Source organism: Lissotriton vulgaris, chromosome 9, assembly GCF_964263255.1.
Source record: "Lissotriton vulgaris chromosome 9, aLisVul1.2, whole genome shotgun sequence".
In the NCBI taxonomy this organism is placed as follows: Eukaryota; Metazoa; Chordata; class Amphibia; order Caudata; family Salamandridae; genus Lissotriton; species Lissotriton vulgaris.
In genome coordinates this window covers 545,058,757-545,073,627 of record NC_141697.1, presented here as the reverse complement: position 1 = coordinate 545,073,627, position 14,871 = coordinate 545,058,757, and the positions used below count along the sequence as shown (strand labels likewise).

The following is a 14,871-nucleotide window of genomic DNA, read 5'->3' as shown; positions in this document are numbered from 1 at the left end:
CATGACTATTAAGAACTCCTCATCACACTAAACTACTCATCCCTGAATGCTGAAAAACCCTTTCTACTCCACCCATCCATGAATCCTTAACACCCCTCATCACCGTAAAGTCAGTCTCATCCTTAAACCTTAAAAAACTCTTCACCATTCTAGCCGCTACCCATAACTTAACCTTAAAAACACACACAAGCCCACAGTTTGCTCATCCATGTACCCTAAAACCCCTCAATAGCCTTACACTCCACCTGTCCTTGAAACCTAAAACACCTCACTCACCTAAACACCACTCATTCATGAACACTAAAAACACCTCACCAACCCTACACTCCACTCGTCCCTGAACCCTAAAAATTCCTTTCTGTGCCCGAATGCCAGTTATTGCTGACCGTGAAAAAACCCTCATCACTCTATCCATTACCCACCCCTGAACCCAAAAACCCCACAGTAGTGCTAAACTCCAAGATTTTTGTATTTTTTGATTGTTCCTTAAAATTATATTCCCTTTAAAATGTTTCCTCTAATTTTCAATTTTTTAAAAATTGTCTTTCCTCAAAATTGGTTTTCCATGATTTGGTTTCCTCCAATGTGGTTATCCGGTTTTCGTTTTCCAATAATTCACACACATTAGAGACCAAAGGGTCAATCTTGATGATACCTGGGGCCAACATGTATGAAATCACTCCTGAAGCCCTTCACCTTTTGTCGAGTCGATGTCTATGCTGCCTGACTCTGGAATTAATAATGTTTCAAATCTCCCCCTTAAACAGATGGGCTGATACTTTGTTTTCACCTCCACTGTGAGTTTCTTGCTTTCCTCTTGCTTTCCATTGATCCTGGCAACTTTCCGCAGGCTGTTGACGGCCTCAGAGGTTCTGCCATTCAGAATGAGCCAACGAGCTGATTCAGGTATAAACCTAGGGAAAGAGAAACACTCTTTCAAAGTAACCAGTAAAGGAGACTAGAGTGTGTTTATCTGAAATGCAAGGACTCACTCTCACCCATCACCTCCCTGACTCCAAACCACAGTGAAAATGTACATACTTGTCACACATAAAATTAAAAATAAACTTTAAATACACCCATTGGAATGCACATAGTCCAGTTCACAAATTGTGTGAAAAGTTTTAAATGTGCTGCCAAATTTGATTGTAGATATAACATGCTTCAGCATTGTTTTGTTGCTCATGCTAACTGTTGCCCACCATATGTGTCAACTCTTGAGCTTAGTCTTATATTGTAAGATTTTAAATAATCAAACAATAAAGTATGTTTCTAGTATGTTTCTAGTCACAACGCACCTTGGTACCTGAGACATGAAATCTGCAAACTAGCTTCCTCTGCTGAAACTGTCACATTTGTCTTACTTGTGAATGACATCCACTGATTTTAATGAGCTCAGCTTTGAATCTGCTTATACACTTGGTGAATTGTTACCGAATCGCAATTTGGAATTGCGTATACATATTGATTCAATATTAAGAAGGGGTGTATTTAAGGCGGAATGTTTTGCGACCGAAATGCGATCACAAAATATTTGCATTTTACCACCTACTTCAAGTAGGTGGTAATCCATCTGTAATCGGGACGGCGTCCCAAATGGACACCTTCCCCTTTGTGAATGTTAATAAAATTGTATTTTAGGAGCAGACAGTGGTCCCAAAGACGTCTGCCTGCTCTTGAAAAATTAAAAGAAAGCTTTTAATTTTTCTTGTTTAAATACAACACGTTTTCTTTTAAGGAAAATGGTCTGCATTTAAAAATAATTATTGCTTTAGTTAAAAGCAATCACAGACATGGTGCTCTGCTGGCCCAAGCAGACCACCATCCCTGTGATTTTAGTGATTCCTAATGGGTCGCAAATTGCGACATGCCTCATTATTATTAATGAGGTAGGCCGATTTGTGACCCATTAGAAAGTGCTCATGGAGTTTCATACATTCAAATTGTGATTACCTAATTGCGATTCGCAGAAAATCGTAATTAGGTAATCACTATTTGAAATACATCAGGCCTTTTAAATATCTGTGTTTTGCAAACAAACCAATGCAGTTGTTCTGTATTTCATTAGAGACACCCAGCAAATATAAACATTGCAATTAAGTAATTATTTATGACATACCAGTCAGTCAGAAACACAGAGAAAGACTAGTGAACTTAGGGCCAGATGTAGGTAAATCCCATTTACCGATTTTGAAATACCGAATTTTACCGATTCGGTATTTCAAAATCGGTAAATGGGATGTAGGTACCAACATCTGGATTTTTTACCGATTCCTTTCAAATTCGGTATTTACCGATTCGGTAAATACCGAATCGGTATTTGCTATTGAATCCTATGGGCTTTGAAGCCCATAGGATTCAATTCAAATACCGATTCGGTATTTACCGAATCGGTAAATACCGAATTTGTCAAGGGTGCAGGGGGTGTCACTTTGACACCCTCTAGCACCCCCAAAACAGGCATGTGTGCAATGTGGCACACAGACATGCCCTAAGGGCACGTCTGTTTGTCACATGGCACATGTGTACATGCACAGATGTGCATGTACACAGGAATCGGTATTTTACCATGGATTTGTATTCCATGGTAAAATACCGATTCTGAAAAGCATGTGCCAATGGAAAATTGGCTACCCACATTGCATTTTCGGTAATTTTACCAAATCGGTAAATATTACCGAATCGGTAAATTTACCGATTCGGTAATAATAACAATTCGGTAAAATTACCGAATATGTGCCCCTACATCTCCATAGCCCTTTACCGATCGGAAACGGCCGAAAATCAGTATTTTCGGCCGATTCCGATCGGTAAAGGGCTACCTACATCTGGCCCTTAATGTCCATGACATCACACCAGTAAACGGAACAGGACACAGTCTCAGGATGCCACAACAGTTAGCCAGATGTAATGATTTTTCTATTGAGCTACATACAACCAGTGGTATGTTAACATCCAAGTGCAGTGACGGGTAAATCAGAAACAGATATTAAAATGGAAACATAGCAAAGCACTTAGGCCCAGATTCACTATGACCTTGATTCGGGGTTGCATCTCTTTGGGGATGCAGCCCTGACGCAAAATCATTTGTGGCATTTACTAAGCCGCACAAAAACCATTTTGCATGGAAAGTAACGTAAGGCAGTGAATAGCATAACTTTGTGTGAGGTAGGTGGAGAATGGGCATACCCATGCACCCACCGATGTATTTTAACGCAAACCAAGACCTAAAAAAATTTGGATTTGTGCCAAAATGTTGTGCCTACCCAACAGAGGCGTAACAATGAGAAATATTTCTCCTTGTTACTTCTTATTTCCATGTGTGGTACATTCTGCCTGTCTTGGTAAATATGGAGCGTTTCTGATCTCTCCCTTTCACTCAGTGCAGCAAAGCTAGGTCCCCTGCTGCACTGCATTGCATGAAATACTAATAAACATGCCCCTTATTATTTATTACATCACAGTCAGCAACATGTAAAAAGCTCTTTGAATTGGATGTTGATGACATCAGGTCTGTATCGCCAATAAAGTGGAATGTAAATAGGCAGATGACTTATTGACTATTGCATTACAAACAGCCAGTAACGTGTTAACAGAGACATAGATTCAGTGTCTTTGATATCTCAAACACTCCGCAGTATACAATAAGTAACATGTGTATGTTGTGGTTCTAGTTGTTATTTACTGCATTCCTTTCCTATTGGTTGCTAGGCACGCGCACATCAGGGAATGTCAAGCATGTATAAAACTGATGTCAGAGACGGATACACGAAGACACTGTGACTCTGCGCAGTCACCGCTCCTCGCACAAGCTCTTTCACTTGTTGAATAACAATTCTTAAATTCATTCCTTTCTTCTGGAATTTCTTCATATTCATTTCACTACAAATGGCGACGAGGACTGGATGAGAATAAATTAACGAGCTTCTGGAAGAGTCGTTTTCCAGCAGCGTGTTCATTTCTTCAAGGCAAGTGACGAGATTCATTCTTTTTCAAAAGTAAAGATTTTTGATCTAATTCATTCTTCGTTATTTTTGGGCATGCTGTGAGGCGGAATAGAGTTCTTCCTGCGTGAGGCAGTGTTCGATGACAGGACATCTCGTGGAAACATTCGCACTCGCCAAGCCGATACAAGATTATTTTCAGGCAAGTTCAGAGCGCTTTTTATTCCAACAGAATTTTCATCTGTTTGATTGTACTTTTTCTTTCAACTTCTGTGTTCACAGCGTTTGAGGTAATTGAGGTGAGGTGACGCGCGTCTAAGCTTCAGTCACAGTTGACGGTTACGTCAGTGCAACTGTCACCTGTCAACCGCCTCAGCTGTGCGGCAACCAGTGATTCCGCTCACACGTCACTGCGTCGGTGACGTAGGCAACGCGACGCCATTTTGTGTGCCGAATTTGCATTGAAACGCACAGCCTCACTGTTACGCTTACTGGAACATCAAGGTACTGGAAGAGAATCTTATTTTTTTTTGTTCTCTGGAATATAGCGAAGTCAATATTCAGTTTCACTTGGTGCCACAGAAATTAAGAGTTCATCATTTGAGAGTAAAACGATTATTGGTAGTTTCCAGTAAGAGAAAACTCCTGTGTCAAATTCGTTGCTTCCCACATGAAATTGTAGGTCACTTTCATTCATTTGTAAAGGCGAGATTGTTTTTTTTTTATAAGGTAAACAATCTATCGGCATAAACATGAGAGTTGTTCTCAATTAGAGATTCTCATAGAAAGAACTGCCGAGTCGAGAAATCTTTTGTGGTTCTTTGAAACGCGTTTCACTTCACGATCAGATGGCATGCAGGTTATGTTAATTAGTTTTTTCACTAAATATTCATTTTTATTCACTACAATGTTCATTGTATCTTTGAAAAGATATGTTTAAGTAAAAGCCATGTTGAATTAGCAATTAGGTCTGTCAGCAGCAAGTTAAGGTGAGCAAAGGTCGCATTTCCAGCGCTTAGCAGAACAGAAGGTAAACTATTATATTTGTTTAGCATAGAAGTTGAAAACGGACAGAACTCCTTGTCATGAGTGAATTACGCTTATTTTCTTAGTAAACTGTCACATTCAAAGTGTATCTTTCTTCCTGTCAATTTGAAGTGAGAACATTTCAACTTTAAGAAACTGTTCAAGTACCGTTGGTACAGTACTATATATATAGTCAAGTCAAGTCAAATGATCTTTATTCGGATTGTAAAACATCCATAAAAGTACACATAAAAGCCAGCAGAAGTAAAAACACAGTACTATATATAGAGTGTTTCTATTCTATTTAATTCCAATTAATAGTCAAAACCCGGCATCACGAATGATATCAGAATTAAAAGAGAATCAGGGGAAGAAAATCAAGTAATGTCCAGTGAAAGTATTTTCAATGCTCCAGCTCATTTTCTCGAATTTCCAGGTAAATCGGTGATGAAATGGAAGATATGGTACAAGGCTTTTGAAAATTATTTGGTTGCGATTAATGGCAAGAAATATGACGCTGAACGAAAAAAAGCTATTCTTTTTGGACTTTTAGGAGTTGCTGGCCAAGAAATGTTTGAAAGCCTACCAGAATATGAACCTGTTCCGGGACAGTTTATTCTCCTTGATGAATTTCAGGAGGCTGTGAAAAGATTAGAAAAGCAATTTGACGAGGAAGAGAACATTATGGTGGGCAGACATCGTTTTGCGTTGAGGAAAAAATTAGATTCAGAAAATGTAGAAGAGTATATTGGTAGTTTAAGGGTGTTAGCCACTAAATGTGATTTTGCCGACATGGCAGATATGTACATCCGCGACCAATTTGTATTTCACTGTTTTGAACGTAAAATTCAGGAGCGATTACTTGCCTGTAAAAAACCTACATTGTCTGAGGTGGTAGATATTGCCAAGGGCATCGAACGTTCACTTGAAGGCAGAAAAGAATTGGCTAAAGTAAATGAAGCTTCATGTTCTAATGTTTCTTACGTAAATGACAGAAGGCGGAAATAATTCAGTACTAACAAATCTTTCAGTTCTAACTATAATTCAAATTCTTCCCCTATTATATGTTTTAGATGTGGTTCTCTTAACCATAAAGCCGATTCCGAAAGTTGTCCAGCAAGTAAGAAAAGATGTACAAGCTGCCAAAAGGTAGGACATTTTACAAGAGTGTGTGGGAAATTCGACCAAAAATACAACGTTAGAACAAACATTAATGTGGTAGATGATTTTGAGGAGAATATGTGTTCCAACATTGTTCTAGCTCTATATGACGGCAACAGTCACAATAAGGGTCCAATAGGAGTTGCAAAGGTAGGCAAAATTGAGCTCAATATCATGGCAGATTCAGGTTCTCCCTTTACAATAATTTCTGACAGCAAATATTTGAAGTATTGGCCTAATGTGGAGTTATTTCCATCAGACGTTAATCCTACAGCATTCTGGGAATTTAAGATTAATATGTTTGGTTATTTTGAAGATATTCTGAGCATAAAAGGTAGAAGTATCATAACCAAAATTTATGTCGCAGTAAGGGGTAGAAACATAGTAGGGTGGAGAGATCTTGCCAAACTTAAGATAATCCATAAACCCGGGTCAGATGATCCCATTGTGTTAGATGATGGTTTCATTTCTCTTGTTTCGCCTCCATCAGAAACCAGTAACAAATTATCTACCATTTAAGTAAGTACGTAAAGATCTAAAATCAATTATGGAGTAGGATAAGTTTCATGCAGAGAATAAGTATGCATACCCACATAGTAGATGTCAGTGTTCATAGGTTATACTGTGTGGAGAATTAGTACAGCATTTCAGAAGTTCATAAAGAAAGGATATCAAATATATAGTATTTAATGAAGATTTTGTCCATCAGTCTAATGTATTAATTTCAAACATAGATGGTTCTATGCAAAGTGCTAAGATAGATTGTCGTTTGAGATGAAAACCCGGACAACAGTTCATGGGATGCTTCCGTTTGAAAACATCTTGCACGTGACTCAAGAATTGAATGTTCCTAAGGGTGGCTATGCTGTAGACAAGATCTTCCTATGCTCATGTTTCCCCACCGAAGATACTCTGCTTGTCTAGAGAACTCTCCATTATATTCTCCATAATCCAAGAACTTATTGGAAGAATTAAAAGCTCCTCATGAACGTAATTTTACTGGTTGTGGCATCTAAGTCACCAGTTAAAGACATTATACGTGAAAGAAGCGTCATCATTTGTTTATATGAGGGATGGATATGACTGTCATTTTGCCTCTAATATGTTGAATTAGCTTTCCTCAAATAGGTTGGGGGACACAACAAAAACCAGGCAGTTTTTAGTGATAACAGAGTTTTATTGTTCACACTTTTAAGAATGACCTCACTTATTAAGCTCAGCTGAATATAATCTGTTTTTTCTTATAATAACATCTTCCTTGTTACTCCTTATTCATTATGTTTACTTCATACACATAGTTTGCATTTGTCCAGCTATGTATCAAGGTCGGCGGTACTGGCTTAAGGACAAACTCAACATACTAGGAGTCCGCACCTGCCGATCCGCGATAGTCCAGATTTTATGCTCAGCGGATGCCCAACTGATCTGCAGATGAGTAAAATTCCTGGACAGTTTAGTGAAAAAAACGAGGCATGCTGCCACATGCCGGATCCCCACTGAGACTTAAGAACATTGTTTGAAAGATAAATTTGTGCTCTGGAAAAGTTTACTGAAACTGGTGATAGACTCTCTGCTACATAGTCCTCACACTTTTCCTTTTATATTTTTTTCCCTTCTCCTTTTCTTATTTATTTCCTATCATAGCCCTAAAAGTTTGTTTTAAATGTTGCAGAATGCTTTATATTGTAATGGTTTTAATTAACCGAACAATAAAGAATTTACTTTACTGATGTGCTTAGAGGGGCGGAAGGAGCTTACAATTTGCATCATATATCCAATTTAACCATTGCATTTAAAGAACATTAATTTATTTATTTCTTTCTCCCATAAAAGGGAGATGTTGTGGTTCTAGCTGTTATTTACTGCATTCCTTTCCTATTGGTTGCTAGGCACGCGCACATCAGGGAATGTCAAGCATGTATAAAACTGACGTCAGAGACGGATACACGAAGACACTGTGGCTCTGCGCAGTCACTGCTCCTCGCACAAGCTCTTTCACTTGTTGAATAACAATTCTTAAATTCATTCCTTTCTTCTGGAATTTCTTCATATTCATTTCACTACAGTGTATTACACTGAAAACTTTCAAAGCCATGTGTTTAGAACAGTGCTTTTACTGTCTGTAATAGTATGTGAACAGACCAATGTACCGGCTGTATAAAACACAAAACAGACAGACATGTATATAGGTCAATGCGCTGGTTGCAGACCTGTCAACCCATAAACCTTTTTCACTGCATGTGAGGGGCGTGGCGTTCAGCTCTTCACTGCCTAAAAAGCTTCAAGGCCAGTAGAAGGGGGTGGGGCAGTAGTGCGGGGACAGAGTTCAGAGCCTTTCAAAGCATAATAAGCTTTTCCTACCCTCTTATAACTTCAAAAACCAAAGGCTTCTGAGCCTGCTTCACTCGGGGAGTATGAAAAACCTTAATGGACTTTATGAGTACAGAGCCTTAAACACAAGGAAGAAAGCTACACTAGTAGGGCTTTTCAGCTCACCCTGTGCTCACAATGTGACAATGGCTCTTCACTGCGTGACCATGTGGTCAGACAAACAAGGGATAGTATTTGCAGCAGTAAACTGCCCATGACTACAGACAACTCTGATAGCACTCAAAGGGACAGGTCATGGGTCGCAGGACCCTTGGTGACCCATGGAATATTTCTGCAACGGAAACATGCAACTGGCAGGTAAAAGTTATTCACCACTTAAGTGAAAACGCACAACCTGCAGAAGACACTGAACACACTTTCATGGATCATGTTGAAGATGACCACAACTGAATGTTCCACCTGTTTAAGTGCACTTTTGAATGCAATTCCATTGAGACACGTGTTGCTTAACACACAACCCATCGGATGACTGTGATCGTTCCCTAGACATGCACTTTCTGTAGATCACAAAGCCTGCCTCGGTGTGCCAGCTCCACGTAGGCAAATTAACCCTTTCCATATTCACTGCAAGATGGCCAGAGCCCGCCCGTACATTCCCCATTGGAAAAACTTCCAATCCTTTCTACAGTTAGTACCCCTAGATCACCAACACTTGAAATGGCAGAGGACTTGGGGAATGCAAGGCTTTACAAAAATTACCACCATAACACATAAAATAAACTGCTTCTACAAGAAAGTTCAAAGAAAAAAGAAACATATCAGTGAACAGGTATACTTTGATCATGATCTCTGCAATGTCTGCAATCATGAGCCACCTACCATGAGAGTAGAAAGATAAGGTAAAATGGTGCAGATATAGCGAATTGTAGCCAACGCCAGTCCCGGATACCATATGCCACTCCTGCCAGGAGAAGTTGCCCCAGGGGGAATCCCTGGATTGGCAGGCTTACTGCCAGTGTACGCCCTCGAAGAGGCATCCACTCCAAAACTGTAAGAGATAAGAAAAACTATTGGATATGGTTGTCTGGTAGGTGTGTATTCAGCATAGGCATCATTGAGCACCACAAAGGCACCATGAGGGATATGCATCATCTACACATTTTACAGAACAAAAGAACAATGAAATTCCCAAAATTAAGGGCCCATTACAATTGTGGGTGGACCGCCACCGCCTGGCCAGCGATGGTGATCTACCCGCTAAATGTCCCTTGTTCTCCCCCTGCCACATTAGTATGGTGGGGGGCACAGCGGTGGACGGAAAGATCATCCACTGCTTTTCCGCTGGTCAACTTGTTGACCGGTCGGAAAAGGCCATCAATATGGAGGCTCTGCTATGGAAAGGCATGCTGTGTGCGGGCCCCCAGAGGCGCTGGGGAGCTGCAATTGGCATGAACAAGATGGCCGACACCACGCGGTGCCTGGCACGTTTTGCATGCCAATGCAAAACATGCATTTTGGACATTGTGACGAGTGTCACTTGAAGCACCACCCGCCACAATGCTCAATATGCGGGACTGCAGCAACTCTGGTGGTCGGTTCCGTATACCGTTATGCTGGTGGGCGGACAACATCATAATGATGCCCAAAGTTAGGACACTTACCACTACCGGGAATGTCGGTACAATACAAGGTTCAATGAAAACAAAAATATTGTGTCATCAGAATATTGTGTCAAAAATATTGAGGACCAAAATATCAAGAAGGTAAGTGCAAATAGGTAAGTATAAATGTACTATTCTTGAATGAACATCAATTTATTTTGAAGATATATATATTACCTACTGGCGGTCGCCTGTAGGCAGTTATAGTTAGGACCTATTTTCCATATGAAATCCGCAACTTTCTATTTGGAATAACTTTGGCGCTGATTGATGAATCTTCGCAAAATTTTAAAAACTAATGGCCAGCTCTGTTCGGCTCCTTTCCTGAAAGTTTGGGGGTGATTCGTCAAGGGGGGGCTTAGAAAAAAGGGAGTCCCAAAATGTGTTTTCCCTATGCACTTTCCCATAGGACCTTTAGCCACAGCTACAGCCCGAACTGCTGAACGGAATAATGCCTAATTTGGCAGAGATGTAGTCCTCAGTTCAGACTTGTGCCTTTTCCTTAAATGGTGTCAATCTGTTCAGTAGTTCCTGAGAATATTACAGTTAAAAGCATATATATATCTATGGGCACGGTGGATCCGCGGCCTCTGAGCGCACCATGTGTGCACCATAGCGCACCCTTCCGATCACGCGCTGAATGCTAATTGGTTGTCAAGTGGTTGTCAACATTCGAAACCAATAACTGTTGGCACCCATTTTGTGCCTCGGTAGAAGCGAGGCTGAAGAAGCTAGTGGAACAAGGGTGCAAAACGTAGAAAGGGGGCAGGGTAGAAATATCATGATCCTCTAGACCTGTTTAGGGGACCCCTAGGGCTCAAAATTTTATTTTATGAGAGGACGGGAGTGTCACAGCTCCCGCCCTCCCATAGCAAACTTGGTTTAGATTTTAAAAGAGAGAGCAGGGAACTCTGTTCTCTCTTTCAAAATCTAAACCAGATTGCTTTTCCACACAGGGAGCTGCATGTTAGCATCTCCCTATGTGGAAAAGCAATGCCGGCTCCCAAACGCGTAGTAGTTGTGCACCAAACGCGCCGGAGTCGCGCACTCTACAGATTATGAGTTGTGCAACCAACTCGTGCATTCCAGGGGGCCGCACTGAGCGCCGCACTGGGTGCGCGACTTCTAATTTTACCGTAAAATAATAGCCCCTATCAGTAATTTCTAATAACCTCGGGGACCCCATCCCCTGGAGCTTATAAAAAATGTTGGGGACAGTGGGGGGGGAGTCCGAATGCCTCCACGGTCCCACCGGCTCCCCGTGTCCTTCGGGAGCCGGCATTGCTTATCCACATGGGGAGCTGCTAACATGCATGTGGAAAAGCAATCTGGTTTGGATTTTATTTATTAAGAGAAAATTCAGTAGTCAAAAAAGATTACTTCCAGTGCAGTCTGTCCGGACCACGCATCGTAATGCTATTACAATGAAACATTTACATCGTGTAGTCCATAACAACGCATGTTATTACAACGCATGCCATTACAACGCTTATTCAATTACAACGCATGCCATTACAACGCAATTTAAAAAAAAAATGAAAATAAGTACTTGCTTTAAATAATAATACATCGTTATTATTTTATAATTTACAATTTAGTTTATTAACGCATTAGTGGAATTACTTAAAACAATACTCGGGAATGCATTAAAATACCCAATAATTAAATGAGAGTATCTCTTGCATGGGATGCAGGGAAAATAGGGATTTTGGGTGGGGTAGTGTATTAAAATCAAGACAAGAACTATAAAGAAAGATTATAAATATTAGATAAATAAATGTAAGAAAACACGGATTAATTGAATTGTCCAAATTAATACTAGGGTATGAATTAAAATAGTCAAAGAATGGAAGAGAGTATCTCTGGCACTCGATGCAGGGAAAATAGGGGTTTTGCGTGGGGTAATGTATTAAAATGTAGGCAGGGACTATACATAAAGATTATAAATATTAGTTACAGAAATATATGAAAACACTGATTAATGGAATTAAATAAATTAATACTCGGGTATAAATTAGAATTCTCGAAGATTCATAGAGAGTATCTCTGGCACGGGATGCAGTGAAAATAGAGGTTTAGGGTGGTGAAGAGTATTAAAAAAAAGTTGAAAAAAGGCAGTTAATAGAATAATAAGTTGGAAAAAAGGGGAATGAATGTAAATACTCGTTTTAAAAAAGAGAGTAGCCTATAGAAATGCTTTTATAAGAAAAACGAGTTTAAATAAAGCATTTTGGAAATTATTCAAAAGTTAAAAAGTATGGAAAGAGGCACGTTTATATAAACACTTGACATACTAAAACAGTGGAAATGAGAGCGCCTGTCAACTGAAAAACGTGAGTTAAAAGAGGGAGGAGCAATAAATTGATCCCATCGATTGTTAACTAACCAAAAAGTATATAAACCACACCCGTGGGATGATTAGTTTCATTTCAGAGAATCAATACGGGTGAAGAAACTACGAGGAAGGTAATGATACAGGGCTGCGGAAGCATCTTGAAAATATCTTTCATTTCGTCAGAGGGAACATATTGTTAATGTATATTTAAAAATACATAAAACATGATGTCCCCTCCAGAGGAGTTGGATGAATTACAACAGAGTAAGGAAAGAATATCGAATAGAGGTAAATTATGTGAAATGGTATATGTTTGATATTTTTAAAAAGCAAGCAACAATATTTAAATGATTACAGAATGTAGTATGTTTAGGTTTAAATAGAATATAGTAATGAGTTGATGAATGAACCATTACAAGAAATATAGGTGAATTAAGGAATTACTTCGTGCAAGGTAATGATTCGGAGCAATGGTATCATCTTGAGTTTATCTTTCATTTCCAGAGAGGGAACATATTGTTAATGTATAATTTAATTTACATTCAACTTTATGATCCCTCAAATGGTGTTGGATGACTTTCAACAGAGGATTTGAAAGATTAATAAATAATATTTTTTTAAGAATGCAAGTATATTATAATGATTGAAAAATGTACTATAAATACACTATGAACGCAAAAAGGAAATACTTCGGAATAAAGGAGAATGCTCTTTATCTTCTAGAGTGAAAATGGGTTAAAAGTATTTATATTGAGTAGTGCTTTTACCAATTTCCACTCATAAAGAACAGGAGGAGTATCTTCGCAAGAACTTTTTATGAAAAAATAATATAAATGCGCCTTCAAATGTTAATTAATAATGCTTTTATTTTTTAAATATGATTGTTAAATGTAATAATGAAATGAAATGTACATAAAAAGGAAAGATGAAGGAGTGAGGGAGTGTTTGTCGTATCACTTCTATTCTACTTTATCTGAAACAAAAAAAGTTAAATCATTTAAATAAAGATGACGGGACAACAGTTAGATAATGTAAACATAAGGAATGACTGCTTATGATAACATTTAAAAAATGTGGTCCAACGCGTAATACCAATGAAGGAAAAAAAGATTTTGCAAGTCACCTATGTGATGATGACTCAATAAAAATATTTGGAAAACTTGTGCATTTTTCTTTCAAGGACAGTTTGAAGAATTATACATTTAATGAAAGGACACAGTACTCCACGCTAAAGGAGAAAAGTCGGCACAATTATGATAGAATAGAAATTAGAAAAATATTTCTGAATACCTTCACAGTCAACAAACGTCTAAGCAGAGTTAACAGTATAAGTTAAAAACACCCTACCACAACTTGTTTTTTAACGCATTGTAAAATAAAGTGCGTTACAATGTGGCTTTGTACATGGTGAGGGTATCATAAGATCATATATAAAAAACAAGCCAAACAACATTAGGCTCAGGAAGCTATAGTTAAACACACAACAGCCAATGAAATGTTTTTGAAAATCTGCGCAAGAGAAGGGATTGGTCGGTGGTTTGGGCCTACATAAGGCGTCCGAACCACTAGGACGGGCCATCACACTGCTTGCAATGGGAGCAACTGTAAAATGCCGTAGAGCACGTGCGCCACATATTTTTTATTGGTAGGGTCACGTATGTAGTGACGCACGTGCTGAGTGGGTGTGGTGTGGGTGTATACCAGGCTTGAGGGAGTGTGTGTCTGCCGTTCTGACAACTAGACCTGGAACTAAGAAATCAGTACAATGGAAATCTGGGCAATGTTGCGTTTTTGTTTTTTCCTGGAAGCGTAAGCAGAGTGGGCTGGCCTGACGTATGCCAGTGTTGCACGAGGCTTTGAACCATGATTCCAGAGTTATGGGCGCGGTTCCGGCGTGAGCTATATGAGAAATCAAGTGATTCGTGTGTCCGTCTTGTAGTGCTGACTTCACCCGGGTCTTAAACGCAAATGTGTCATTATATCTATAAAGTTCCACAACATGGCCAACATGGAAGGTACAGGGTATCACTGACTCTATATTCATTCATAGTTGCATACATAAAAGATGGTGGACATGACGCATTTATGCGATTATGAATGTTTGTTGAACATTCAGTGGAGTGTTGTAGCTGTAGTAATACAGGGCTATGAAAGGTTTAAGTTGCAACTTTTAGCACATGAAAGGCAGATGATATATATACGTATGTGGTCATTCAGATATACTGTTGAACTTGGTTCTGGAAATCAGTGTTCGAGGCTTGGGGTTGCGTTCACATCCTGTCATTGTAGAGTAATGGCATAATCTACGCATGCCTGAAAATGTACTGTATATACGGTGCTCATGAAAATTGCTGATATAGTTTTGGGTTGATTTTGTGCTTTATAAATATTTTTAAAAAAAGAAAAAAGGAAG

The 14,871-nt window shown here is 39.2% G+C and overlaps 2 protein-coding genes across 2 annotated transcripts in view; one reads left to right on the top strand and one right to left on the bottom strand.

The window, feature by feature from the left end:
* The window catches only part of LOC147691747 (solute carrier family 22 member 6-A-like), a 197,129-nt gene that overhangs the window by 123,793 nt on the left and 58,465 nt on the right, over positions 1-14,871 (bottom strand). Inside the window, exons 5-6 of the mRNA XM_086938031.1 lie at positions 9,342-9,510; positions 791-914 (exon numbers count right to left, since the gene is read on the bottom strand). Of these exons, the coding sequence (XP_086794157.1) occupies positions 791-914; positions 9,342-9,510 (293 nt within the window). The remainder of the gene's footprint in view (positions 1-790; positions 915-9,341; positions 9,511-14,871) is intronic.
* On the top strand, positions 5,355-6,123 carry LOC147691748 (uncharacterized). The gene is made up of 2 exons (XM_086937331.1): positions 5,355-5,920; positions 6,033-6,123. Exons 1-2 carry the CDS (start codon positions 5,355-5,357, stop codon positions 6,121-6,123), a joined length of 657 nt encoding a protein of 218 aa, XP_086793457.1.

What these genes read in the sequence shown, in the direction of transcription:
- LOC147691748 (XM_086937331.1), top strand. Translation starts at nt 5,355, where the DNA reads ATGTCCAGTGAAAGTATTTTCAATGCTCCAGCTCATTTTCTCGAATTT. An exon ending in GGCAGAAAAGAATTGGCTAA is followed by an intron (nt 5,921 to 6,032) that starts AGTAAATGAAGC and finishes TCTTCCCCTATT; the next exon opens with ATATGTTTTAGATGTGGTTC.